The sequence below is a fragment of the Xenopus laevis genome, chromosome 2L, assembly GCF_017654675.1.
Source record: "Xenopus laevis strain J_2021 chromosome 2L, Xenopus_laevis_v10.1, whole genome shotgun sequence".
Taxonomy (NCBI): Eukaryota; Metazoa; Chordata; class Amphibia; order Anura; family Pipidae; genus Xenopus; species Xenopus laevis.
In genome coordinates this window covers 83,800,392-83,826,404 of record NC_054373.1, presented here as the reverse complement: position 1 = coordinate 83,826,404, position 26,013 = coordinate 83,800,392, and the positions used below count along the sequence as shown (strand labels likewise).

General features: G+C 38.6%; 2 protein-coding genes across 3 annotated transcripts in view; one reads left to right on the top strand and one right to left on the bottom strand.

Moving 5' to 3' along the window:
- Positions 1-6,458: 6,458 nt before the first annotated feature.
- atp1b1.L (ATPase Na+/K+ transporting subunit beta 1 L homeolog) lies at positions 6,459-19,750 on the top strand. Its single transcript, XM_018246679.2, has 6 exons — positions 6,459-6,823; positions 9,379-9,507; positions 13,412-13,564; positions 16,030-16,214; positions 17,026-17,106; positions 18,351-19,750. Exons 1-6 carry the CDS (start codon positions 6,724-6,726, stop codon positions 18,615-18,617), a joined length of 915 nt encoding a protein of 304 aa, XP_018102168.1. The 5' UTR covers positions 6,459-6,723; the 3' UTR covers positions 18,618-19,750.
- The window catches only part of nme7.L (NME/NM23 family member 7 L homeolog), a 63,223-nt gene continuing 56,198 nt past the window's right edge, over positions 18,989-26,013 (bottom strand). For both annotated transcript variants that reach the window (XM_018246677.2, XM_018246678.2), the window contains exons 11-12: positions 20,794-20,901; positions 18,989-19,814 (exon numbers count right to left, since the gene is read on the bottom strand). In XM_018246677.2, the coding sequence (XP_018102166.1) occupies positions 19,782-19,814; positions 20,794-20,901 (141 nt within the window). In that variant the 3' untranslated portion in view covers positions 18,989-19,781. The remainder of the gene's footprint in view (positions 19,815-20,793; positions 20,902-26,013) is intronic.

The following is a 26,013-nucleotide window of genomic DNA, read 5'->3' as shown; positions in this document are numbered from 1 at the left end:
CAAACCTTCAACCTGGCTGAAGCCCCAGCATACCTTGGACTGAAAAACGTTTATTTTTTGTACAAGGCATATGTAATATGCTTTTTAAGAACACACAGTGTAAAACACACTTCTGTTTAATAAGTGCTAGCAGTCACTTTAGCACTATGAGGTTAGACTACTATGTGCCAAACCTGTACTACTCCATTTTTTGTGATATGCCCTCCCTCCAATCCCTTTCGAATGCGATGCTGACATGTTGCACATGTTCACCTGCTTTCTTTACTCCAGACTACCAGCGACAGATCATTCATAATCCAATAATTCAGTACAGACCACTTCTATTAAAGGGCTGAAAAAGGACAGTTCAGCTGTTGTTTCCATCTCACCACTGTCTAAGAATACTGTCATTAATGCAAGGCTTCCAAGGAATCAAAAAAAAACTAACTCCTTCATTACTGGGCAGTCGAATAGTTAATTAAAATTTTGAAAATTTTGTTACTAAAAGTATCATACAACAGTTGCACTTAGTTCATGTGAATACCTACATTTCCAAGCAAGCAGAAAACGTAAGGGTAATTATCATAAAATAACAACTAACTATTGTTGTTTTAATATCTTTCCTGAATACATTTAAAAAATTCTTGTTTGAAGATACTGATTTAGTGCCTGCTCCCCTGCTTGGCAGCTTCACAATTTGGGTGCATATTGGTAAATCATGGGCAACGTACAATATTTTCCTAAAGTCAGAAATTTTGCAGGAATTCTGGGATATATCTCTGTTTTGTAGGTATAAAAAAATCAGATGTGCCAGTTTCACAAGTTGCACTTGCTTCTAATGAAGGTTATTAAGACTGTCCTTTGTTCCTATATGGGCTGGTACCAAGCATGGACCAGTTGGTATCTAACCATCTATATACTGCTGGCAGTTCAAATATCCTGATCTTGCTTGAAACATAGGTATTGAGATGCATACATAAAATGATGAACCCCCATGGCCATACACGCACAGAGATAATCGTACATTATTTGGTGAGAGTATGGCAGGAGACGAGCTGACCAATATTGGCAAAAGACCTATGAAGGCACCAGGCCAGTGTTTACTGGTGAATCGTCAGATACAGGTAGAATTTAGGGATGCCTTCTCATAACTCTAGTTTTCAGATCTCTCCATAATTTGCAATGGGATTTAGATCTGCACTCATAGCCACGGTCCAGTGCTTTGTCTTTAACTATTTACGGGTGCTTTTTGAAGTGTGCCTTAGGTCACTGTTCTGCTGAAAGACTGGTCATCTGCACTGGAGACCCAGTTTACTAAAATTTAGGTGCAGATTTATCAAAGGTCAAGTTGTGTTTTTCGATAGTAGTTTTCAGTCAAAAACATTTTTGGGTTACAAAAAACACAAACATTTTTCAGGGTTCTAAAAAAAAAAAAAAAGATTGAATTTTCCGGGTTTTTGTAAAAAAAATTTTTTATTATACCCTGATGCTGGAAATAGCTTGAATCAGAAAATTCCCCAGCTAAAACCTGTCAAGGTCATGTAATAGTCAATGGCAGAGGTCCCTTTAACCATTTGAAGATGTTAATAGCCTTCATGATGTTCGGGTTGTTTGGGGGTTTTGCTAGAAAACTAGATTGATTCAAGCAAATCGAGTTTTTTCCGATGGAAATCTTGATTAATTTGAGTTTTTAACCCCAAATTCACTTATTAGAGTTTTTACCATTCTAGTTTTTTCTTAGAAAAAGTTAATTTGAAGTATAAAAAACTTTACAAACCTCTAAAACTCAACCTTTTATAAATCTGCCCCTTATTTCAGTATTGGGCTTCAAAATGCCTTGATAATCTCCTGATTTCGTGATGCTATGCACAAACCCAAGGCACCTAGTTTCAGGGGAGGCAGCATATCCATAAAATATCAGCAAACTCTTCTCCATGTTTGACTGTAAGGAGACTGTTCTTTTCTTTGAATGCTTCATTTTTTTACTGTACAGAAAGAGAGAATATGTCTCATCTGTCCACAGTACATGCTCCCAAAAGTCTTCTGGCTTGTTCAGATGTGTTTTGGTGATCTCCAGGCAGGTGTTCTTATGTTTTTCAGTCAGCAGTAGGGTCTTTCTGGGTCTCGTCTCGTCCAGAACCGTTAGCTTTGCTCCTCTCTCAATTAAGACCTGGCGGCATCCGATTAGCCGAGGGCGCCTCCCGAGGTGAAAGGCGGCGGGTTAGAGGCAGAAGTGAGAGCCGAGACCAGGGAGCTTAGCTTGGGTTCTGGATATAGGGTGCGGAACATGACACACATGCTCTGTGCTGCTGTCAGTTACTGAGCTTAGGGACTGACACACAATACACTGTATATAATATAAATGTCACAAAAAATGGCACATTAGTAAATAATTCAGATTATAATTTGCATATCAACTCAGAAACCAGAACAATCAGCATCAGAATTAATAATCAAGTTATCAAGTAGTACTTAATCATAAACAATCATATTCTAGTTTTTTGTAAGCCAAACAAAATCTAAGCAACTTCACCAAATTTAAAAATGGCTCAATCATGGCATTTCAATTGCTGCTCTAGAAATTTTTTGTTTGTTTTCATGATGTATCTTTCTAATGAGGACCCCTCCTAATTCAATTTCCATACTATCAATCAATGGCCTGGTTGCTAGGCCCTATGACCCACCTGGTGAATAACTGTAACATCTAGTAGCTAATTACACCTTATTACTTGAGATTGGCATCATGTGCTCCAAAAGTATGAACTGCACTCATCAGTTGCTCTTTAGCAACCATGAAGGACAACTTTGACCCAAAGTCACTTCTTTCACCGGAAGCTCCTAATTTCCACATCATACAATGACTAAACTAGTCAAGACCACTGTAAAAGAGTATCTTTGCATCTTATGACAATACTGACTTTAGCCTCGAATAAGACAACCTTATGGCCCAATGCTCAGAAGCAGTTGCAACAATTATGATCCTGGGCTGAAGCTTGCATTCTCCACCCCAGTGGGAGCCCAATGTCTGATAAAACGGCCACAATGAAGCCTTGCGCTAACTCCTGCCAGAGGTATATTTCCGGAAGCATGATAATAACATCGGCCTGAAGAGATTACAGCACTATACTCCCATCATGTACTTACCCTTGATTATATGTTGAGGAATGCTGGGAGTTATTGTCTAGCTACATTTCAGGAACCAAACTGAACTTCAGGGGGGGTGATAACGTACATTTCTTTTAAACTGTAGCTTTATGCATTTTAATTTTTGTGGCCACAATCATACAAATATATACCGGTATATATAGTTTTATTGGCTTTATTGGTTTTATTGGCTTTATTGGCTATTTTATAACATAACCAACAATTGCTTTTCTTATTATATCAGTAAGGGTTAAATTTCATTAAACCTTGTAGGATGACCTTCAGATACAATTATTAGAACAGTTTGTACTTTGGGAACGCGTTTGGCTAGAGACATTGTACTTGAGCAGTACTACACAAATGAAGTGTCATTCAGTTTTGTCTGTGTTGCCAAATTTAGCTTTGGGGAGTTCTCTGCTTGGATAAAAGCATCACTGTAGGACCAACACACACCACGGTCTCCTCTTTCACTGGAGTTTCCTATGAGAACACTTACTGTCTTTCTATGCAGTGAACCAGAACAATCTGTATTTTTATTACAGCTGCAAGAAACTGAACCCCTTACTTAGCAATAAATAAACCACCTAGGGCAAGAGAAGGAATGTCTTTGAACCTGGATGAATATAGTAGTGACCTTGTATAAGTGGTTAATGATAAATTCTCCTTTCTTTTCCCCTCCCATATTCTACAACCTGCTTCAAACTGGAGACCATTGCCAGAGGATTCAGGGAACAAGTAGGGAGGGAGGACTGAAAATGAATCTTTGTTATGGGCCAGAATTTCCCTAGCTGAGGGCAAAGACTGCTGCAGAAACTCTTGGGAAGCTGGGATGTGTCAGAGCTATGTTTGATACATATGCTTTTATCGGGCCGAGCTGCAATCCGTGTTTTACAGGTCTACTTTAAATTCTCTAATAGTGCAAATGCACTTGTGTGGACTCCTGTGCTGCCTGTACTTCACGGAGGCATTCTCATAGCTTTTCTCCCAATGCCTTCTATAATTATTTGCCTTTTGATAAAGAAGCCACTAGCCTCTAACTTGTGCCAGCAGTTTAACCCTTCAGTGAGGCACCCTTAGAATAAAAGGTTGCTTAGAATACCAAGCACGATAATATGGGCGGATCTTTGCATTAAAGTTTAACGCTTCAATACCCTCCCGAGGTCACATGGTGCGTGCACAGGAAGGGAGGGAAATGCTTCAAAAGTCCTTGAAGGGCAAATGCGTGAAGAAATCAAACTGTGGCCAGCTGCAGCCTGCAACAAAGCCACCAGCATTTCCAATCTTAGTCATTTCTTGTACTCTCTGAAATATTTGGCTTTTATTTATTTATTTTTTTTGGATCGGGGCATTGTGGATTGCTATTGTCAGTGCAGCAGCACCATGCACCTGTGGGAGATTATCTTTGGAATTATGAAATAGAAAGCTTGCACAGTATTTGCTCCAGGCTAATCAGTTGTTGGCACTTTGGGCGTTGTCAGAGGAAATGTACCTGAGTGTACTCAGTAGCCTGTCTGCCTTTTCTCTGCTGTACAGTATGTGTTTAGTATACAAAGTATTCTCAGCACATGCATGATTGTCTTCAATCTCCCAAAGAATTATAGGGCTTGTTTGGATTTATGTTGTGGTGCCCTGAATTTAATAGTGTGGTTATCTTTATTTGGTTAGATGCCTGACATCCATTTCGTACATTGCACTGAAAAATGAACTTAAATGTTTATGCAACACTGATGTGCTTGTGATTCATCTACCTTGATTGCTAAAGATGCTTGCATTACAAAAACAATAAAGTGAGGGGATGGGCAACCCTTCTGCTAGGATTAAATACTTTGTGCCAGCTAATATGCCAGTATGGCAGTTCCAGCAGTTGTTGAGGAAGAAAACAAAACTCAGCAGTGGAGGTCTCTTCATTTTCATTGACTACTGCAGGTGCACAGACCTTAGTTTCATGGTTCTAACCAAATCATTCACCTCAATGCTCAGAACTTCTTATAGAACCATACACTATAAGGAAGTGTGACCATCTGTCACTAGCTTTGTCACTGCCACTCTCCTTGTACAGGATTGTGAACACACAGCTATTTCTCACAGTCAGCATTTGTTATATAACCTCCATCATTCCCTTTTACATTTGAAAAATGTACTGATGGCAGTGGTTCCTAAACAGAAGCACTGGTACCCTTACAAAGGCCCCACAACATTGGCCACTTGGGTTAATACCTGGTCACATGCTTTGCTCTCCTAGATAAAAAGTCTGAAAGCCCAACTATTGAGAAACATGTAAGCTGGCCATACACGCAAAGATACCATCGTATGAAACAAAGGTATGCATGATTTTCAGATAGTGTGTGTAGTGTCCTGACATTTCTCGCACCACGTCGATCGGTCGTTCAGTCGTTCAGTCGATCGGACTGCTTAAAAGATTTATATGGGCCAACAATAAGATCTCTGCATGTATTGCCTATCTGACAATATCATTGGGAGAATGTCACTACTATTTGTTGGACATAACTTTTGTATGATTGCTATCTGTCAATTAATGGCCCTAGCATCGCCCAATCGCACCCCCTGCTCCCCTGGTAGTTACGCCACTGCAGGTGGCAACCCTATTTCTATGGGACCTTATAGCAGCCCCTCTGGCATTTGACAGAACCCACATATTGTCAGTCCGGGCCTGGTGGGTTTCAACCTATAATAAGTCAAAAAGCCATTACTGTCGAATATGCAGACATTGCTGAGAGACCCAAATATACTCAATATTATATCCTTTCACTTCTGAGTGAAAAGGGCATGAAAAGGAGTGAATATGTAAAGGAAGTACCACACAGATTGCTCTATCAGTGCCAAATAAACAAAACCACTGTGCTGCTGTTCACTAGCAAATTGGGAAGAAAAAGACAAGCAATGACCTTTAAAGGATGAATTTGTGAGCTGAAAGAAAACACCTTTTCTGCTCTGACTACCACAATCTAGGAAGGGTTCTGAAATGTAACATTTCTTTTTTAACTAGCTGCGTTTGGAAGAATACAGATTGAGAAGAGGCCAAGGTGCCCTCACATAAAGCAGATATGGATGCGCCCTGTTGTCGATGGAGCTGTACCTTGGCCCCACATTAGCTGAAGGCTACACTATAGTACTGTACCTTGCCTGAGGGGCGGGGCGATTCATGGATGCGAAGTACAATTCAGTGCGGAACCAGCTTGTCCTTGAAACTAGCGCTTTCCTGCACAGCTCGCTCCTCCCTCCTTTCCCCTAGTTACATGTTCTTAACCTGTCATTGGCTGCACCCGCCTGGGGAGGGGCCAAGTCAGGAAAGGAGGTAGATAAATACAGAGGTAGCCTATAGGTTGGACCTCGCCGGTTTAAGTTTCTGCCGCGATCTCACCGGGAGCGCTGGTTCATTAAGAACATCCGAACCCGCTGCCGATCGGCTTCCCTGTATTCCCTTATAGTAACCAGCAGGACACTGGCCCGCCTGCCCCATTGTTAGCTAACAGGAAATCTGTAGGAAAAAAAAGCTGCGAAACACAGTCACGCTTCCCTTCTGCGCCCCGTGACATCTCCGCAAAAGAACACAGAACCTTTAACGGAAGAAGGACAAACATGGCCAGGGACAAAGCTAAAGAAAATGATGGCGGCTGGAGGAAATTTATTTGGAATCCCGATAAGAAGGAATTTCTAGGCAGAACAGGTGGCAGCTGGTGTGAGTATCTGACATGTACCCGCTGCTCGCTGGGCTGATGATGGAGGCTGGTGCTGTGCTTGTGGCTGAACAGGAACGTGTGGGTGTGGATAGAGGGACATGATAGAGGGGCATGTGGGTATGGAAAAGGGACATGATAGAGGGGCATGTGGGTATGGATAGAGGGACATGATAGCGGGGCATGAGGGTGTGGATAGAGGGGCATGAATGATAGAGGGGCATGTGGGTATGGATAGAGGGGTATGATAGAAGGGCGGAGTTGGTTTGTATTTAGTGTGTGCTTAGTTGCTAGTTTTGCTATGTTACAGGTGGGATGTGGCTAGGTACCTATGTTAATATGATGTTGCTGAGGATATGGCTGCTTCCCAGGCAGGGAGCGTAGTTGGAAGTGATGGACAAGGTTAAATGGACGTGGTCCCTGTCAGTGAGATGCCGTTTGGGCTGTCACTAACAGTCATGCTCTCTACGTGAAACTGTAATTCTGTTTGGCTACCAGGGGATGATGGGAGTTGTAGTCATTAGTCACTGGAGTGGGTGCAGGTTGGCAAGCCCCTAGTTAGAGATTGGCAGAACGGCAACTTGAGTGAAATGGCGCTAATGAATGCCTGTCTCGGGTGACACTGTTACTATAAGTAGGTACTTTTGTATCCTTTTCTAAAACCTGGCTCCGGTTACATCATTTTCCTCGTTCTGCGTAATTTGCTCTTTTCTCTGGGAAAAAGGTCATTTTGAAGGACACTGATGTAGCCAATCTATAAGAGCTGAGGGGAGAGGGAGGGGAAAGCCCTGTGTCTGTGTCATCGTCACCCTGTACACCACTAATAGGGGAGAGGGGGTGGCCCAATGCAGTTGTTCTCTGGCAATGGAAAAATACGCACAAGACTTCTAGTACATGGGGGGAAGGGAGGGATGGGGTGATTTCTCTCTGTCACTGGTACAGGGCTCACTTATAACTTTATTAAAAAACACAGTTTTGGAGAACTTTTAGTAGCCCTTGTAGTGATCCGTGTGGCAGTGCCATCACTTGTAAACTGTAATAACATGGTGAGGAATGCATCTCTATGGCAGCACATACATAGCAAGGGCACACATTCTCCTCTCAATGCTGAAGGGATCAGGTGACGGAGCTAACTTCATGTTCAGGCCGTACATGTGAAGGCTGATATAAACATAAAATAAATACATTAAGGTCAGGTTTCATGACCTAATGAACTACACAATTTCTCTAAGTAACAGAACATACTTCCATCACTGTTTTGTTCTAAAGGGCTAACCCTAGACACTTGCCTATGGAGGTCCTGTTGATGGCACTGTTCTAGGTTCATTGGGGACAAAATGTGAATCTGTTACAAGCCCAGACTAGCCAAGGAGATGTAAAATTGGGGTTCAGGATGAAGGTATGGGGAGATAAAGGAGTTAAAACTGCATCACTGCTCAAGGTTAGGCAAGGTGACTTCTTCCTGACATGGGCTGTGCGTTTACTGATCTGTGAGGGAATTCACATACATGAGCTAGCTATGGAAATACACATTACTCCATACTTGCTTAATAATCTATAGGACATACTGTAAGTGCATGGCAGGAGGGAAGGGAAAGTCCGGACTGAGCAGATCCTGGGAAGGTCGTATCCTAGCAACCATTTGTAACTTGAGTTAGGCCTCAAAAGGACACACTACAGATCATGTGATCCACAGTCTGCCACAGTCTCCGATTCACTCTCTATGTATAATGTATGTGTTGTTATAGAAACACTAATTACGATTTGTCTCAGAACATACTGCTGTCTCCTTTATTCAATTATATGCAGTAACTTTCATTTGCTATATGTTTTCTACATGTCTTTTATATATATATAATATAAATAAAATATATAAAAAAAATTCTGCCTGACACTAAACCCACTTACAGCCATAGGGTCCTGTCTAACACATTACTTCTTAACCACAGGACCCTAGTTATGTTGCCTGGCTGCAACCCTTTAAAAAATGTAGCATTGTCACAGTAGTGCAGCAAAACGGAGGTCTGGTGGCTTACCTGCCTCTCACAAGTGCTCAGATAAAACTATAGATCTCGGCATGATTAACAAATAGCGCCTGGGTAGCCAGACAACCTGTTCCACGATGGGCTGGAATTTGCTGTACAGCCTAGGGATAAGTGAGGCACATGTTTGCTTAAGAGCAGCGCTGCCTTTCTTCTCCTATGGTGGAGCTGTGGAAAAAATTTCCAAATCTCCCTGACGTCACAGACACTTTCCTAACGCTGCCTAGATACCAACATTAACTATCAGCATGCCTTGTTCCCCTCTCACACATAATCGTTAGGCTCATGTCCAGTGACTAGTGCCAAAAAAACAGCTAAAATAGGGATTATGGTAAATACCTTGCTGCTGGATAATGACATTTCTCTATGCAGTTCAGGATTTTAATCCTAGCAACACTCATTCCTGTTCTAGATGATTATGGCAATACATGCATTATGTATATATCTTTATGGCACTAAAGTTAAAGTGTATATTTCTGACTGTGATGTGTATATATTGTGGTTTTTTTTTTCAGTTAAAATTTTGCTGTTCTATCTCATCTTCTATGGGTGCCTTGCTGGTATATTTATTGGGACCATTCAAGTACTCCTGTTAACCATCAGTGACTATGAACCAAAGTATCAAGATCGTGTTGCACCTCCAGGTACTGCTGTTTGTTATGAGTTGTGGCCCGAGTTATAATGTAAGCTGGGGCCCCAATTTACAGGGGAGGGGGGGGCAATATGCAAGTAAAGGATGTCCAGTCTTTGAAGCTCCAGCAGTTGTTGAACTGCAAGTCTCAACTCCCCATTTAGTTGTGTTGGCTGAAAGTTTAAAAATGAATTGTGATTTTCTAGGTTGCTATGAATGACTGCAATGGTACAATATCGCACCCTTGCTTAGTTTTTGTTTGTTTTTTTGGCGTGGCCTGTTCAGTAGCCCAAAGGTGAAGTTACTAACCCATGCAAGTTCTACATAACGATAATAAAGTACCGTACTTGTCTGCTGTATCTTTAACACTTGTTACAACCTAGTGGAAAATTCCAGCCTCGTGGGTGTGAACTGAATTGACAAATCAGTTACAGTACAGACTGTGAAAGCTCATATTTGTTCACTTTAATGTCTTTATTAGTTCATTTACAATAAACCCAGTACTATCTCTGCTGAGTGCACATCTCTGCTATCTAGTCTGCACAATTCTGAAAGCTTTAAATAGAAGGCTCTGATAGGTTCTATCTTTCACTGCCTTCTAGCATTGTACTCCATTCTGTTGCTGTGGTTTAAGCATTTACCTCTTATCTGAACGTAACACACAGCTGAGGCTCGGATACCAAAAAAGGAAGTATGGGTGTTTTTTGCATAGTGTGTAATTTTTTTCCCCCGCCACCATGTGTTCCCGCTGCTGACAAACACAGTGTGAGGAATTATCTCCTCTACTTCCCCCACTATACTGGGTGACCTTGGATTCCTGGCATTGCTAATAATTAACTGTTAAGGCAATATTCTAGTTTAATTCTGGGCACATTTAACCATGCACGCTTTAATTACAGAGGTCTGGCGATTACAGTTACAATCATTCCCATGACCATTTAAGCAGCTTTTTATATCATAATAATTGGTTTACCCATACTTCATGTTGTTAAGCCAATTACTGAATAATCCCACGTTAAAAGCTAGAGTCTTGCGATTTCCATTTCATGTTTTAGCTTGCATTGCTATTAAGAGCATAGAGATTATCTGCAGAACATGTAATTTTATTGGTGTTCTAACAGATTCATAGTATTTTGTGAAAAAGCATCATTACAAATGATAAAACCAGTAGGTATTTGAATAGTTTGAATCCAATTATTTATTTGGGATAATGAACATTAAAATAAATGAATATGTTGTTGAATTTCACATGATTGTTCTCCAGTTTGAACTCCTTCCCCAGTAACTAAGTAAATACATGATACATACCATGTTCTACCCTGTTATACGGCCAAACTGTTTCCTTTTGGTTTCGTTAAGGCACATGACAAAGCAGGTCTTCTGTGTAGTCATAGGTTAATAAGAAAATTATATGCAAAAGCAGCACTTGCCTGCAGTTTATTGACATTTTCCAGGTGGTAGTGAGTCTATATCTAAAAGAAAGCCTTCTCTTTTCTGTTTTCTTATACATAAAAGTCAGAAAGGGAAATTGGTGTATAGGCAGGTGCATGAGCATGATGAAGAGGAAGTACAGGAAAGGATTACGCCCACATCTGTCATTTAAGTTATGATTTCAATGGAGACTGTTAATATCATTAAGCATGCTGTGTGTGTTGGCGGAAGCTAGCTGTGTTTAAAAATTAAATTTGTTATTTTAATTTAATTATATCCATATTAGCATTTTGGTATTTGCTCACCACCCACCCAAATTGACAATTGTATGCAGACTGGTAACAGCCAGCCCAGTGTGGTTTTAGGAGTATCCATGACAAGCATTTAACCCTTAACCCATGATAACATGGTGAGTTACCCCCTATTGTCCTTTTTTCGCCCTCAAAGGAGATAGTCTTACTATTCACACTACCACAGGTTCACTCCCACATTTTTGGGCCTCATCTATAATGACAAGTTTTAATGATACAATCTATAGGCTTTTGCCACTGCACTTATTTCTTAGGGCATTATCTGTGTTCCATATTTCCTTTTTAATTTCTAGATGTGATTGTAAATGATTTAAAAGTGTAATTATTGGCAACAGGATAGCAATAGTACAGAATGTCACACAGCAGCAGAAGTGGTGCTTGTGACATGTAGGGGATGTACAAAGTTGATCTCTCAACCTGCCCAGCATTCTACCAATGACTGGACTGATTAACTCTTGAAGAAATGACATGGAGGTCAGAACATCACCTCTAGTGCCTGCCATGGTGTGGGTTAGGTGTGATAAATACTAGCAGCCATATTATTGGGGTCTTGTCCTGGCAGGAGAGCTCAAAGAATGTTGCTGCACTAGCCGAGCTTCACTTGAGTGCCACAGAGCTAGTGTCAATGATTTACTTCATCAGAACAACAGCCCCCAGGCCAATTTTGGGAATTTTGCCAACAGCCATTTTTACTTCTTTAATATACAGAGTCAGCTGTCTTCCAGTGTCCCAAATGAGAAAGAATCCCATGAAAGTGCCAGCATATGCAATTGTCTTGTGACTTATCGCCTGAAAATGCAACCTTGCACATTTCAGCAAAGAACTGAGAGAAAATCACCTGAGCTGTTTTTTTCCCCATAGCATTCTTATATGGACCCCGTGATGTTTTGACTAACCCTGTGCTCACAGAAGTGAATATGGCAGTCAAAATGCCCTCCATGTCTGTCACTGCTTCTCATTCAATAATATAAACATTTTGCTATGACAGAGTTTGGCAGTGATGGACATACATCCCTTAGCAGCAATAGTATAGCCACTCATGATGCTACCCTTATAATTTATGCTTTTAGTTTTATTTGTCAAACCATTCTCCGTTTAGGTGAATTCCATATATATTGCCATCAGTTAACTCCAGTGACCCTGTCTGCTTGTGTTCAAGTAAAAATGTCAATGACTAATGAGATGTAGAGTGTGCAAATGGCAGCCAATCAATAGGATAAAATGCTACTGGGAATTGGCTTGTACATTCGGCTTGTTAAGCACCGTCCGTAATACCATCTATTGCTAATTTTCTTCCTTCAAAAACCGACACACCCATATTCACAGATAATCCAATAACAGTGTTTTGGATACATTTTCATGCAGGTATACATACTAGGAATGCACTGAATCCAGGATTGGCTAGGTATTTAGCCAGGATTCAGCCTTAATATATCCCTAATACATACATATTGCAACTGTAATGCATTGATACAAACTGACTTAGCTCCGTTATATACCATTGGCAACCCAAGGGCATTGTGGCCCCTTAGCTGCAAACAAGGAAGCTTGTGTCTACTGCCTGCACTGACTTTCTGGATCATACTGAAATTTTTGTATGCACCCAGATAGTGTACACTGCTAGATTTTACTTGTCAATGGCAAGAATATTTTCATATAACTTCCATGCATTATTCACTATTAGACAAACCCACCATGTTCTGTGGGTCACGTGCAAAGAAGTAGATATCAATGGAGGGGCTTACAATTCAAATCTAATTGAGATACTTGCATGGGCTTTGAATTGAATTTTTTTTGTTATGTGCTAGTCTTTACATAAAGTATAAGTGGCCCTTTTAAGTTGTCCGGGGCAAGATGTGAGGCCTCACAAATCTTGCATGTTGCATATCACACTAGCTGAACTGGAAGAGTTTGGGGAGGCAGATCGGTATAGGCCTTAGATATCTGCCATTGGACCATTGTTGACATAGCTTTTTATACTTACGGGACTTGTTTACTAACATAGGTGCTTAAATGCACCAGTGCAGTTACTCATAGTTACAGAGTTACATGTCTCAAGAAACTGCAAATTTATACTGTCCTATCATTTAAAATGTTTGGTTTGAAGAGTAAAATGTACAAGCTGTATGACCCCAAACCTACTAACCTTTTTACATGTTCTTTACATTCATTAAGGACTGACCCAAGTACCCAGAGCCTTAAAAACTGAAATCTCATTTTCTCTGAGCGACCCTACAAGCTATAAGGAGTATTTGGACAGCATGGATAAGTTTCTTTTGAAGTACAGCAATGCGGAGCAAACATCAGACATGTTCGAAGAATGTGGCAGTAAGTTTCCTCTTCATGTGTCCTTTTATTTTGCATAGAATGTTTGTTGATGGTTTGTGTAGGTCATATTTCTCTGTGTTACATATTTATTTAACACAGAGAATGTATATATTATATACATTTTATTCTCGGTCAGTTTGCAGCTGGTCTACATTTGAACACTTGTTTGTGGTTTTTGAACCATAAGCCTTTATTTTTGCTTTTCTAGTCTGGAATGTAAATAGTTATGGTGGCCATGCTAACTAACCTTAGAAACCGCAAAGAAGATTAAGTCAAGACCAGAGGTTTTTTTTTTCATTTATCTTTGTTTAGTCCCTCATCTATATATTTTTCAAGTTTTAAAAAAACTTCTGGTTACTAGAGAATCAGGGACCATAGCAGCTAAATACCAAACTGTAGAGCTGCCGCATAAAAAGTAGAATTTCAAAAATACAAAGACCAGCTGTAAATCAACCACTGTCTACATCATATGAAATTTTTAATATAAAGATGAACAACCCTTTAACAAGTGAGTCCTCCTTTTAATTAACTTTTAGTATGATGTAGAGAGTGTTAATCTAAGACAATTTGCAATCGTTTTTAATTTTTATTATTTGTGGTTTTTGAGTTATTTAACTTATTTTCAGCAGCTCTCCAGTTTGCAATTTAATGAATCTGGCTGCTAGGGTCCTAATTACCTTGGCAACGATGCACTAATTTGATTAAGAGTCTGTGATATGAATAAAAGAGGGCCTGAATGAGCCTTGCATATCATTTGATTTTTAGATGGGGTCAGTGACCCCCATTTGAAAGCTGGAAAGAGTCAGAAGAAGAAGGCAAATTATTCAAAAACTATTAAAAAAAATAAATTAAAAAAATTCAATTTAAAAGTTGCTTAGAATCGTTATACACTTCATGCTTCTTGTAAGGAGTTTATAACATAAAAGAAGGGCTAAAGAGGGTGCTAGGGGAGCTTATGTCCAGCTTGCAATTTCCATTACTCAAATGCAATGAGAAAAATAAATAGCAATGAAAGGTAAATCAAGTATATTAATACATCTGGGGTTTTCAGCTTTCTTTCTGTCATGTGATCCTTATTCATTCACATCCAGAAATGAGCCGGTGTGTTGAATACCCACTGGTGTGTTTATTTAACAACCCTGCAGTATTATGTGTTTACACAAGAAAAGTGTAAGCAAGGAAATAAATAAAAAGCAAAAATCACATGTAAAACAGTGAATTCTAAAAGCTTTTGCTTTAACAGAAGATTACGCAGAATGGAGGGTGTCCAACATTATACATAACAAAGTTAAAGTGTCAAAAGGGAAACAAGTTTGGCAATGTGTGGAAAAGAATACACACTGGGCAGGAGCTGAAAGTATTTATATAATACACAAGAATGCTGTACTGTAAATATTACTAAAGTAGCTTGTTAAGCAGGTGGAATCCTGGGAAGGAAACAAATATTTTTATTCCAGAAACTGTAATTTTCATGGAATACCCTATAGGCTTAATTTACTTCCCTGGCTCTATATATGTTGATCAGGAATGTACCCAACACTTATGAGCCTAAGGGCAGTGTCTGAGCTTAAGCCTATAGGGTATTCCATGAGAATAGAAGCCTCTAGAGCATTTCTGAATTTCTAAAATCCAATAATATATTTTAAACATAACATTCTCCATAAGACTTAGGGGGTTATTTACTAAAATCGAAATTTATCTCATAATTAAAATAAAGCTTGACCAAACTCCCATTGCCGATTTTGCCTTATTTATTAAAGGGGTTGTTCGCCTTTGAGATAACTTTTAGTATGATGGAGAGAGTGATATTCTAAGACCATTTACAATTGGTTTTCATTTTTTATTATTTAAGGAGTTTGAGTTATTTAGCTTTTTATTCACCAGCTCTTCAATTTGCATTTTAAGCAATCCAGTAGCTAGGATCCAAATTCCCCTAGCAACCATGCATTGATTTGAATAAAAGACTGGAATATGAATAGGAAAGGGCCTGAATAGAGAGATGAGTGATAAAAAGTAGCATTAACAATACATGCTTAGCCTTACAGAGCATTTGTTTTTTAAAAGGGGTCAGCGACGCCCATTTGAAAGCTGCAAAGAGTCAAGAAAAAAAAGCCATATAATTACAAAACTATAAAAAAAAAATAATGAAAACCAATTGAAAAGTTTTTTAGAATTGGTCATTCTATAATATAATAAAAGTTAACTTAAAGGCGAACCACCACTTTAATAAAATAACTAGAATAAATGGGATCACAAAAAAACTCCCCATGAAAAATTAGCATTTTTGCCCTAAAAAGCCCACCCAGATAAATTTGAGGTTTAGTAAATAACCCCCATAATGTTATTACAATGTTAAGACTGTTGTATAATGAGTCAGTTAAAGCACATGACTGCCTATAGAGATAAGTTTTATCCATGTGTTTTACTTGTGCAACTTTGCTGACTATTACCTTAATCTATTTCAGCTACCCCTGGGCCATACCACGAGAGGGGGGCTCTCAACAATGATGAAGGAAAGAAGAAATCCTGTATCTTCAGACGTGAATGGTTGCAGAACTGCTCTGGGCTAAATGACCCTACCTATGGATTCGCAGAGGGCAAGCCGTGTGTCATTGTGAAGCTTAACCGAATTGTGTTATTTAAGCCAGTGGTTAGTAATGTTACATTAATTAATTAGATCTCATTTAGAGGTTATAGATTTAAATGGGAACCTGACAACTGTCAATTAGAACTTAAAGCCAATTGTTGGCAGGCTGATGACCACACGTCTAATGCCCCTGATTTAGGATCCAAATTAAACTTTAAATGCTAAGCCTGAATTTCAATTTATACAAATAATATACAAATGGAAGCAGTTTCAGACATGGGTGCACCTAGAACAGCTGCTATTGCAGGGCTGAATGTACTCTGCTGTTGCTTCAAGTGCTAAATACATGAATAAAGTGGGTCTTGCCTGCAGCCTGACAAAGCATTTTTTTATAAAAAAAAAAAAAAAGTAAAATAAATCCTGTCCATAATTTCTGTACTCATTTGAGCAAGTTCTACGTGGTCTATTCTCCTATTTATTTGGGAATCTCTAGATCTGCTTTGAGAAGGTGCTTTTTGTGCTGCTGTCTTTTTCATGCCATGCTGCTATACAAGCCCATTAGTACAGATGACTTTCATGTTTATTTCAATCTATCTAGCCCTAGTAAAAAGGCAGATGTAGAGGCCAAATAGTTGGAAAAACTACTGTGTTCAGTGGAGTCAATTTGAGAGAGGTTTTAATATTGTTTCTTTACTTATGCAACAAACATTTTTAGCTTTACGATTGTTGCTAACAAGTAATGCAGTCTTAGCAATATAAATACAATGTGGAATATATATGCGAATTATAGATCATGTCTCTGTATATGAAAGCACAGCAGTGATTGATATAAACAGCACTTTTCTGCCATTAACACTTTGGTTTTATTGTGTAGCCTCCACAGAATAACAGTCTTCCACCTGAAATGACCATGAACTACAACCCATACGTCATCCCTATCCACTGCCAGGGCAAGGTAAGACAATTCCTTGTTTTAAAAAACTTGCTTTTACACAAGCTACACTAAACAAGTTCCCAAGGCCTGCAGTTTCTCCTAGCTTGTATGAAAACAAAGCAAACTTATAATACGAGAAGCAACTCAAACTGGTGTGATTCAGGTTTTGCGATTATAAAATACAGTGCCGACCATTTTAATGACATATGAACTATGCAAATGAAGGGCCTAGAGCCATACTGCAGTAGGAATGGCTGCCTTTACAATTAGGCAGTGACATTCTGTATGTTCATGGAGCTGCATGTCCTTGTGCAAAGCATCTCCTTTAGGGCTCTTACTCATGAGCGTTTTTACCTGCGCTCCCCTGCGTTCCGTTTTTCAGCGTTCAGCCGCAAGGGAGCGCAGGAATAGACGCATTTCATTATTTCAAATGGGGCTGTACTCACACAGGCGCGTGTGGGCGCCGAACGCAGGTTGAGACGCAACATGCTGCATTTTTCCTGCATTCGGCGCCTACACGCGCCTGTGTGAGTACAGCCCCATTTGAAATAATGAAATGCGTCTATTCCTGCGATCCCCTGCGGCTGAACGCCGAAAAACGGAACGCTGGGGAGCGCAGGTAAAAACGCTCATGAGTAAGAGCCCTTACTGGTTCCAAGATACAATGGCCCTATACATAAGAGTTATGATCCCAATCTCTTGCATATGGTGGGCGTGCATGTTCCAATCTGGATATGAATGGGTGCTAGTCACTAGGCAGTCAGTTAAGTACATGAGTAAGTGAGATCTAATTAGAATAAAGGTACTTGGGAATTGACGCAGAGACCTCAATTCCCAAGTTTCTAATTTTAAATATATTCGAAGATCTAAAATCATAGCCATATTAGATAAACAAACAGTTATATAAATTGTGAGGCAGTTCTGGTAAGGCAAAAGCCAACATTCACCCTAGGACCTACTTAACCTAATACAATGGGCATCCAACACCAATTTGTATTTACCCTGGCCCTATTTAGTAATTCACAGTCAAATATATATCTATCTATATATATATATATATATATATATCTATCTATCTATCTATCTATCTATCTATCTATCTATCTATCTATCTATCTATCTATCTATCTATCTATCTATCTATATATATATATATATTATACATATTTTATTATATAAATATAGAATACGTATTATATATATATATATATATATATATATATATATATATATATATATCTTTTTTTTATTTTTTTTAATTTCAGAAAGAAGAAGACATACCTAAAATCCGGGAGGTGAAATATTACGGAATGGGTGGATTTGCAGGATTCCCACTGACATACTATCCTTACTATGGAAAACTGTTGCAGCCTGAATATCTCCAACCTCTTATTGCAGTGCAGTTTACCAATCTCACGCTTGATACAGAAATCCGTATAGAGTGCAAGGCCTATGGTGAAAATATAGATTACCACGATAAAGACCGCTTTCAGGGACGCTTTGATGTCAAATTTGATATAAAAAGTAGCTGATCTCGAGCACAACCCCCATAAATCTCCCCCTCCCCCCAAAATAAACTTCTAGTCTTGAACAAACTGTCATGTATGGGACCTACACTAAATATATATGCTTTACACTAGCTTTCCGCTTCTACTAGGTTAGAATGTAAAATCAAGGTGTAGCAATAGAAAGAAGTATTTATTCTATGGTAAATGATCCAATTCAATGACTTGAACCTTGGGAAATGCCCATATTGCTGTAAATTGTTATTCCATCATCAAAATGTAGTAAAAGCAGTGTTTCTGGCCACAAACTATCGCTGCTTTTCTTTTTATATTTTTAGTGTATTTGTACAGTAGGACTAAGCGCAGATTCTTCGGTCTAGGCCAAGCCATGTTCTTTGTTTTGTTTCTGCTTTGTGAGCAAGTTTGTAGTCCAAGGTGTAAATAGTCTGTAATGGGGATAAAACTGGCATGGTAATTTTGTTGCTACTGTTTTTTTGTTTTTTTTAATTTTAACAGAAGTGGTGGCCAACCAATGATATTTAATAGCACTCCACAAAGTCCTTTTAAATAAGGCATTGATTCGTTTTATCTGTAAAAGAGCTTTTGCTTTTGTCTTTCTCTTCTTAGTTTCACTGAAATGCAAGAGGTGATGGGTTGTGCGGTGCTTTTTATTTAATGCTTTTTATAGAAACATTTCCCTTAAAACGCTTAAGCCCGTTATGAAGGTGTGTGAGGCCCGAGTCCGACTGTCACTTTTTGTCAGGAATAGGGCTAATGGTTTTTGAGTTATATATATATATAAATATTTTTTTTTGTTTTTTTTTTTGTTTTGTTTTTTTCTGGAAGCATCACAGTTTGGTGCTGTGTCTTTACAAATGTTTTAACCATTTTCATGGTGGAAGAATTTTATATTTATGTAGTTGTACAATTTTTATTTTTCTTCAAGAAAAAGAAATGTATGAAATAAAACCAAAGTTACCTGTTGAAAAATAAATCTTTATTTTAAAACAACGTCAATGGCAATGCAGTATCCCATAGGATGTATTTAAATGTCTACTGTGCACACATTGTTCATACATCTGTAATAATTGCCAGGAGTCCTGTGCTCTTGTTGGAACTTCAGTCAAGTTAAACATGAGACAATAAAACAAATAAACCAAGTCCGGTGTTTTGAGTTTTTTGTGTTTTGATTCAGCTGTCCAGAATTTTGAAGAAATATTGTACCTATGAGTAAAGGATTGCTTTGTTATAGGATTAAATCAAGTAAAAACCATTTAGGCTAAAGAATTATTTAATTCATGAAAAGGAAAAATATTAACTTCTACTGGTGGCAACATGGGAAATCATCAGATAAAAGTTTCAAAGATATCTAATTCCCAAACATGGATAACAGTTAGGATCAGCAGGTCATTATGCACATATCAATAAATGTACGTTGTTTTATACAATATTATTGGTACAGGATTGGGCAGCTTTAGTTTTGAATGTCTACCCTATTACTAAACACCTCTAGCACCTGTCCCTTAGAACCTGACAGCTTTAAATGCCTCAAGCCTTATCCTCTTAAAGGAGAACTAAACCCTAAAAAATGAATATGGCTAAAAATGCCATACTTTATATATTGAACTTATTGCACCAGCCTAAAGTTTCAGCAGCAATAATGATCCAGGACTTCAAACTTATCACAGGGGGTCACCATCTTGGAAAGTGTCTGCGACACTCACATGCTCAGTGGGCTCTGAGCAGCTGTCAAGCAGAACATGAGGTTGGCCTGTAATATAAGCTGATGCTACAGGGCTGATTATTAAATTCTTATGCTAGTTGCCATGATCTGCCATGTAGTAATTATCTGTATTAATTACTAATCAGCCGTATATTGTGACATTTATATTCTATATGTACTGAATATTGTGAGTTGGTCCCTAAGCTCAGTAAGTGACAGCAGCACAGAGCATGTGCAGTGAATCAGCAGAAACATTACTAGCCTGCTTCTTTAGTTAAGCTTTATTTCTCCTTTAACTGTTCATTCTTAGTAGAGCTGCCCCACTCTGTGAACCAAGAGTTGCATCATAGACACGGCTGGATGGACTGGGGAGTTGTCTTGCCAACTTCAGCCTATAGCGTGGCATACCTTCCAACCTTTCCTGTTTAATTTAGACATGAGCCTCTAGTTTACATAAAAAAACAGTATTCTACATCTTACCTCTAGAATAGCATCTTCTGGTAAGTCAGTGCAATGAACAGCATTCTTAATTTTGTTTTTTCCAAAACGAGCACGAAGAGTTCTAGGACGCAAATGGCGAGCTATTTCCTATTAAGATTTAAAAAGGGAAGACTTGAATTTCATCATTTATTGTTTTTATATCACTCAGCCTAAGCAGAAGTCATGACTTATGGCGGTTATTATGGCAATTTTTACTGTGACATTTATGGCCAAAAATGCATCTTCAAAACTTTATTGACTGATGATTATACCATCCAACAATATTACTAGAGTAACACCAATCAAACATGTATGCATCATATAAACCCTTCTGCCAATAGAATCATATGAACAAGAAATCATACCAGTCAATCTCTTTGCTTCATACAAATGCACAGTTTAATGTAGCCAATCACAATGAAACCAAAAAAGCGTAGAGGCTGACGAATCCTTTGACTGTGATGCCCGCTGCCAATAATTCGCCTCTGAGCTGAAGCTGCTGCTGTTGCAACAGATAGAAGCAGAAGCCAAAACATCCTGTCAGCAATAGCTACAGATCTCACTTCTGTCAGCAAAGAATGATGGGTAAAAAAAAAGTATTATGGGATATTTTCTGCCCCTTGAGAATGTTCTGGCGAAAAAATACTTTAATGCCACTAAATAGGTGGCGGTAACATTTTGCGAATATTCTTGCGTAAATTTTGTCTTTTGCACATTTCACAGTTTAGTAAACCAGGCGTTAATTTGTACGTAGCTTTATTTTCAGTAAATGCGATAACTGGCGAAAACATGTTTTTGCGCAAGAAAAATCACAAATTTATATTTACCGCAGGTTAGTAAACTGGCGAAAACATATTTGGCGACAAATTTGTATATATTTTGTGCGCATTTTTTTTACTGCGCTTTAGTAAACGGACCCCTTTGTATCAGCAGCCGGCTGTCCTTAGCCTGCATCCTCCAAGCCACACAATTCCCTGCACATGTGATTTCAATAAGGAATAGAACATCAAAGTGCAATGCATTGTGGGTTATGTAGTTCCTGCATGCTGTCTGTAAGCTGTGGAGAAGTTGTTACAATGTGTAACATCAGTGTTTAGTCCCTCCTTCCCTGTCAGGGTTTCAAATGATGAAGAAAGAGAACTGTTAAACAGCTGTATTTCAGCATATAAAATGGCATTTATTCATACTTTTGGAAGAAAAAGGTAACTGTGATGGGTATATTAGGGGTTTCTGTGTTATGTGGGCCTCTTTAACAAATTTTGTTTTGGAAGAATAATCTTAAAGGAACAGTTCAGTATAAAATCCAGTTTGCAATTTCAACAACTTGGTTGCTAGGGTCCAAATGATCCTGGTAGCCATGCACTGATTTTAATAAAAAAAAACACTACAATATGAATAGGAGAGGGCCTGAATAGAAAGATGAGTAATACAAAGTAGCAATAACAATAACATAGCTTTATAGAGCATTTGTTTTTAGATGGGGTCAGTGACACTCATTTGAAAAGCTGAAGAAGCCAATTTTTTAAAAAAAATAATAATGGAGATCAATTGAAAAGTTGCTTGGAATTATCCATTCTGTAACATACTAAAAATTAACTTAAATGTGAATCACCCCTTTAAGAATGGCTTCATATACAGGAACACTCAGACTGTTTGTAGCTGCCCATACTGGAGTTCAGCAAAGACATTTCAGCTAGCAAATTTTCAAATATGCTGGTTCAAGCCATCCCTGCTTCAGTATGCAAAGCTGCAGGCTACAATAAATGTTGTATGAACATGGACAAAGCAACTTGATAGAGAGTGAAAGGTAGACGAGCTGAGGAGGAGCCAAGCTGTAAGAGGAAAGCGGGTGATTAGCATTGCAGGGTGGGCTAACAACTTGGCACCCCCAGCGATTCTACAAAATGGGACGTGCAGATGCCAAAAGTTTAGGGTTGTTTCATCTGACAGCTCCGTTTACAAAAGAAAAGCTATTAAAATGAATTGTTGCATTTACAAAGCAGTGTAATGAATGTGAAGCTGTAAAATGAAGTGAAAAGTTGAATACTTTTTGCACAAACTTTCAAAATCGTTTTTTTTTTTCCAAGTTTGAGGTGGTACAAATAATGGTGTAAATTTCTGGAGCTGAAGAATGAAACCCCAGGCTCCCAATCCATCGCGCCCTTCCTGTGCCACCAGTTAGTCTCCCTAAAAGCGTCTCTCTGTGTGTGTCCCTCCTTTACATTTGTACAGCTTGCACAGCATCCAGAGTCACTATGGGGGATCAGCAAGCCATTCACTCATTTAGTGCAACTTGCATATGATCAAGCTAAACCAGCAAAACAAGAAACAATGTGACATTGAATGGGTAAATGAACATAAAGCATCCATAAACAGAGTTAATAGAATCTGTAACAGGAATATTATTAAAATCATCTGTTAATCTAATACCCCATTCCAAAAGACTTTGTAGAATAACTGAAGGAGATCAATGATGACTTTTTCCCACCCTCAATTGCCTTTTGATGTATAAATGAATTGTGTTTTCCATATTCTTCAGGCATAGCAGTGGTGAGGAGCTAATCTTACAGTAGTCAATGGGCCGGGAGGCAGAATGGGATTAAATTAACTCACAGAGATTTAGAGCCCAGAGTTAAAGGAATTCTGCCATGATTTTTATCATGATGTTATACTTTTTATTTCTAAATTACACTGTTTACATTGTAAATAATTCACTCTACTATGTAAAATGTTATTCTTGAACCAACAACTGTATTTTTTTAGCTGTAATATTGGTGTGGTGGCAGCCATCTCAGTGTATTGTGCCTGATTCTGAGTTTTGATAAGGAGCCAGCACATTAAGAATGGAACTGCTTTGAGACAGCTATTGTTTCTCTCCTTCCCATTGTATTTTATCACAAAATTGGTTATGTTTGCAATGCTTTTCATGCAGGAATAAGCAGGGGTTTTCCTGTTTTGGTGCTATTCTCATGGCTACCACCAGGTGAAATTTTAGCAATGCAAACAAATCGTTCAGCAGAGGTGTCAGGAAGCTGCTATCTGCACATTGTTAGGCTGCTGTGGAGGGAAGAGGGATGATATCACTCCAACTTACAGTACAGCAGTAATGAATGACTGAAGTTTATCAGACCACAAGTCACATGACCTGAGGGCTCCTGGGAAACTTACAATATGTCTAGCCCCATGCCAAATTTCAAAATCAAATATATAAAATTTGCTTGCCTTTAAATAAAGAATTTCAGTGCAGAATTCTGCTGGAGCAGCACAATTAACTGGTGCGATTTAAAAAAAAAAAACATGTTTTCCCGCGACAGTATCCCTTAAAGGAAAACTAACTCCTTTTTATTAAAATCCCCTACCCTACATAGACCCCCATTCCTGCTCTCCCCCAGCCTAGGTGTTACCCTGGGTAAATGCCCCTAACTCTTTACTTACCCCCTCATTTCAGATTCAGGGCATCGGAGTTCACGGGCGCCATGTTGTTCTCTTATGTAATATCCAGGTCTTTTTTGGTGCTTCGCCAATTTCTGTGGCTTTCAGCGCATGCGCAGTTGTTCGGGACCGGCAGATTGCGCCAACATGCCGATCTCTTCCCGAAGATTACCGAAGAGAAGAAGATGGCGCCCGAGAGCGAGATGTATAGTGCACACTGTAAACAGTTCCCTTACCTGGGTGCCCAAGCTGACAAACAACATAACCAATGCAGAAGAATGGCACTCACAGGATTTTCTGAATTTAAAGATTTATTTTGCTTAACATTTAGGTCCCCTTCACCTGGAGTCAAACAGTTTGACTAACGACAAAGGTCCCTGTGGGTTTGCTAACATACTGAGCAGAAATTCTACAGCATGCACTGATTCTTGGCACAGGATTTTTCATTCAATGTTTTCAACATTCCACTGAGTTAATCTCTGATTCATTAACTAGGTTTAAAGCCGTATGGATTGTTAAAACCACATATTCATTTATGCAAGGCTTTGCATTCTGCATTTCTGTTCTCGTGATTATGGAATACATATGGTGTCTAATGTTTGATTCTGTTTTGCAAAATAATTTGTCTACCAAATGAACCAATAATATAAATTGAATGACTTGTTGGAACGTTTCCTTTTACGTTCCATATTCACTATGATGTAGCAATAACAAGACATTTGTAACCATACAGAGCATTTGTTTTTTAGATGGGGTCAGTGACTCCCCATTTGAAAACTGGAAAGAGTCAAAAGAAGAAGGCAAATATTCAAAAACTGTAAAAAGGAAAAAATGAAGACCAATTGAAAAGTAAATTAGAATTAGACATTCTATAACATACTAAACGTCCCCTTAAAGGTGAACCTCATATAATTAATGAGACAATATTTTCATTTATAATCATAGTAAACCGTGAATGCTTCTCTTAAATGCAAAGAACATCCTATTTCAGCTTATATGAGAGAAAGGTATAGCCCTTGCCTTGCCTGAAGTATTTTTAGTAGGCTCAATATAACACCACCATCTAATAGCCATAACCAAATCCTGCTACTATATTGTTTCCTATAAACAAGCAAGAAAATTAATTGGCCCCTGATGAAACTACCCATTGTGTGAATGCCATAGGGACCGTAGATTGCAAGCTCCACTGGGGCAGTGACTGATGTGAATGATGAGAACTCTCTACATAAACATGTCAGTGCTATATATAAATAAAAGGACATGCTGATGCTATATATATAAATAGATGATATCAATAATAACATGCCTCTGCTAAGTCAAGAAGCATTTATTTATTCATAACTAAAATAGTCAAAGGTAAGTTCTTTGGTCCTCATTCTTTACAGTCTATTGCAGACAGAAAATAAACCCTAGATATATTTTATTTGTTATGTGACCTGTGTACTACAGTTGAAGCACAAGCTCTTTTCACAAGACCTTCTTTAGAGGCTTAATATTTGTCAGGGCTCCCTTTATAAAACATGTCTACAGTATATGAAAACACTGCTGTACCAGAAATATCACAATAATGGTGGTAAAGAACTAATGGCTGCTGCCCCTCTCTACATTCACATTATTATATTTTAGCTGTTGCAATGGTAGTAAAGCAATGGATAATGAACTACATCTAGGGGGTTATTTAGTAAGCTTCGAATTGTGTTTTCCATGAAAATTCGAGTTTTTGAGGTTTTCGAAAAATCATATTTTTGGGTTAAAAGGAAAAACTTGAGTTGTTTGAAAAAAACTCAC

Coding starts and splice junctions, on each gene's coding strand:
- atp1b1.L (XM_018246679.2), top strand. CDS start 6,724: ATGGCCAGGGACAAAGCTAAAGAAAATGATGGCGGCTGGAGGAAATTT. Junction 16,215..17,025: donor TTGTGTTATTTAAGCCAGTG/GTTAGTAATGTT, acceptor TTTATTGTGTAG/CCTCCACAGAATAACAGTCT. Junction 17,107..18,350: donor CTATCCACTGCCAGGGCAAG/GTAAGACAATTC, acceptor TTTTAATTTCAG/AAAGAAGAAGACATACCTAA.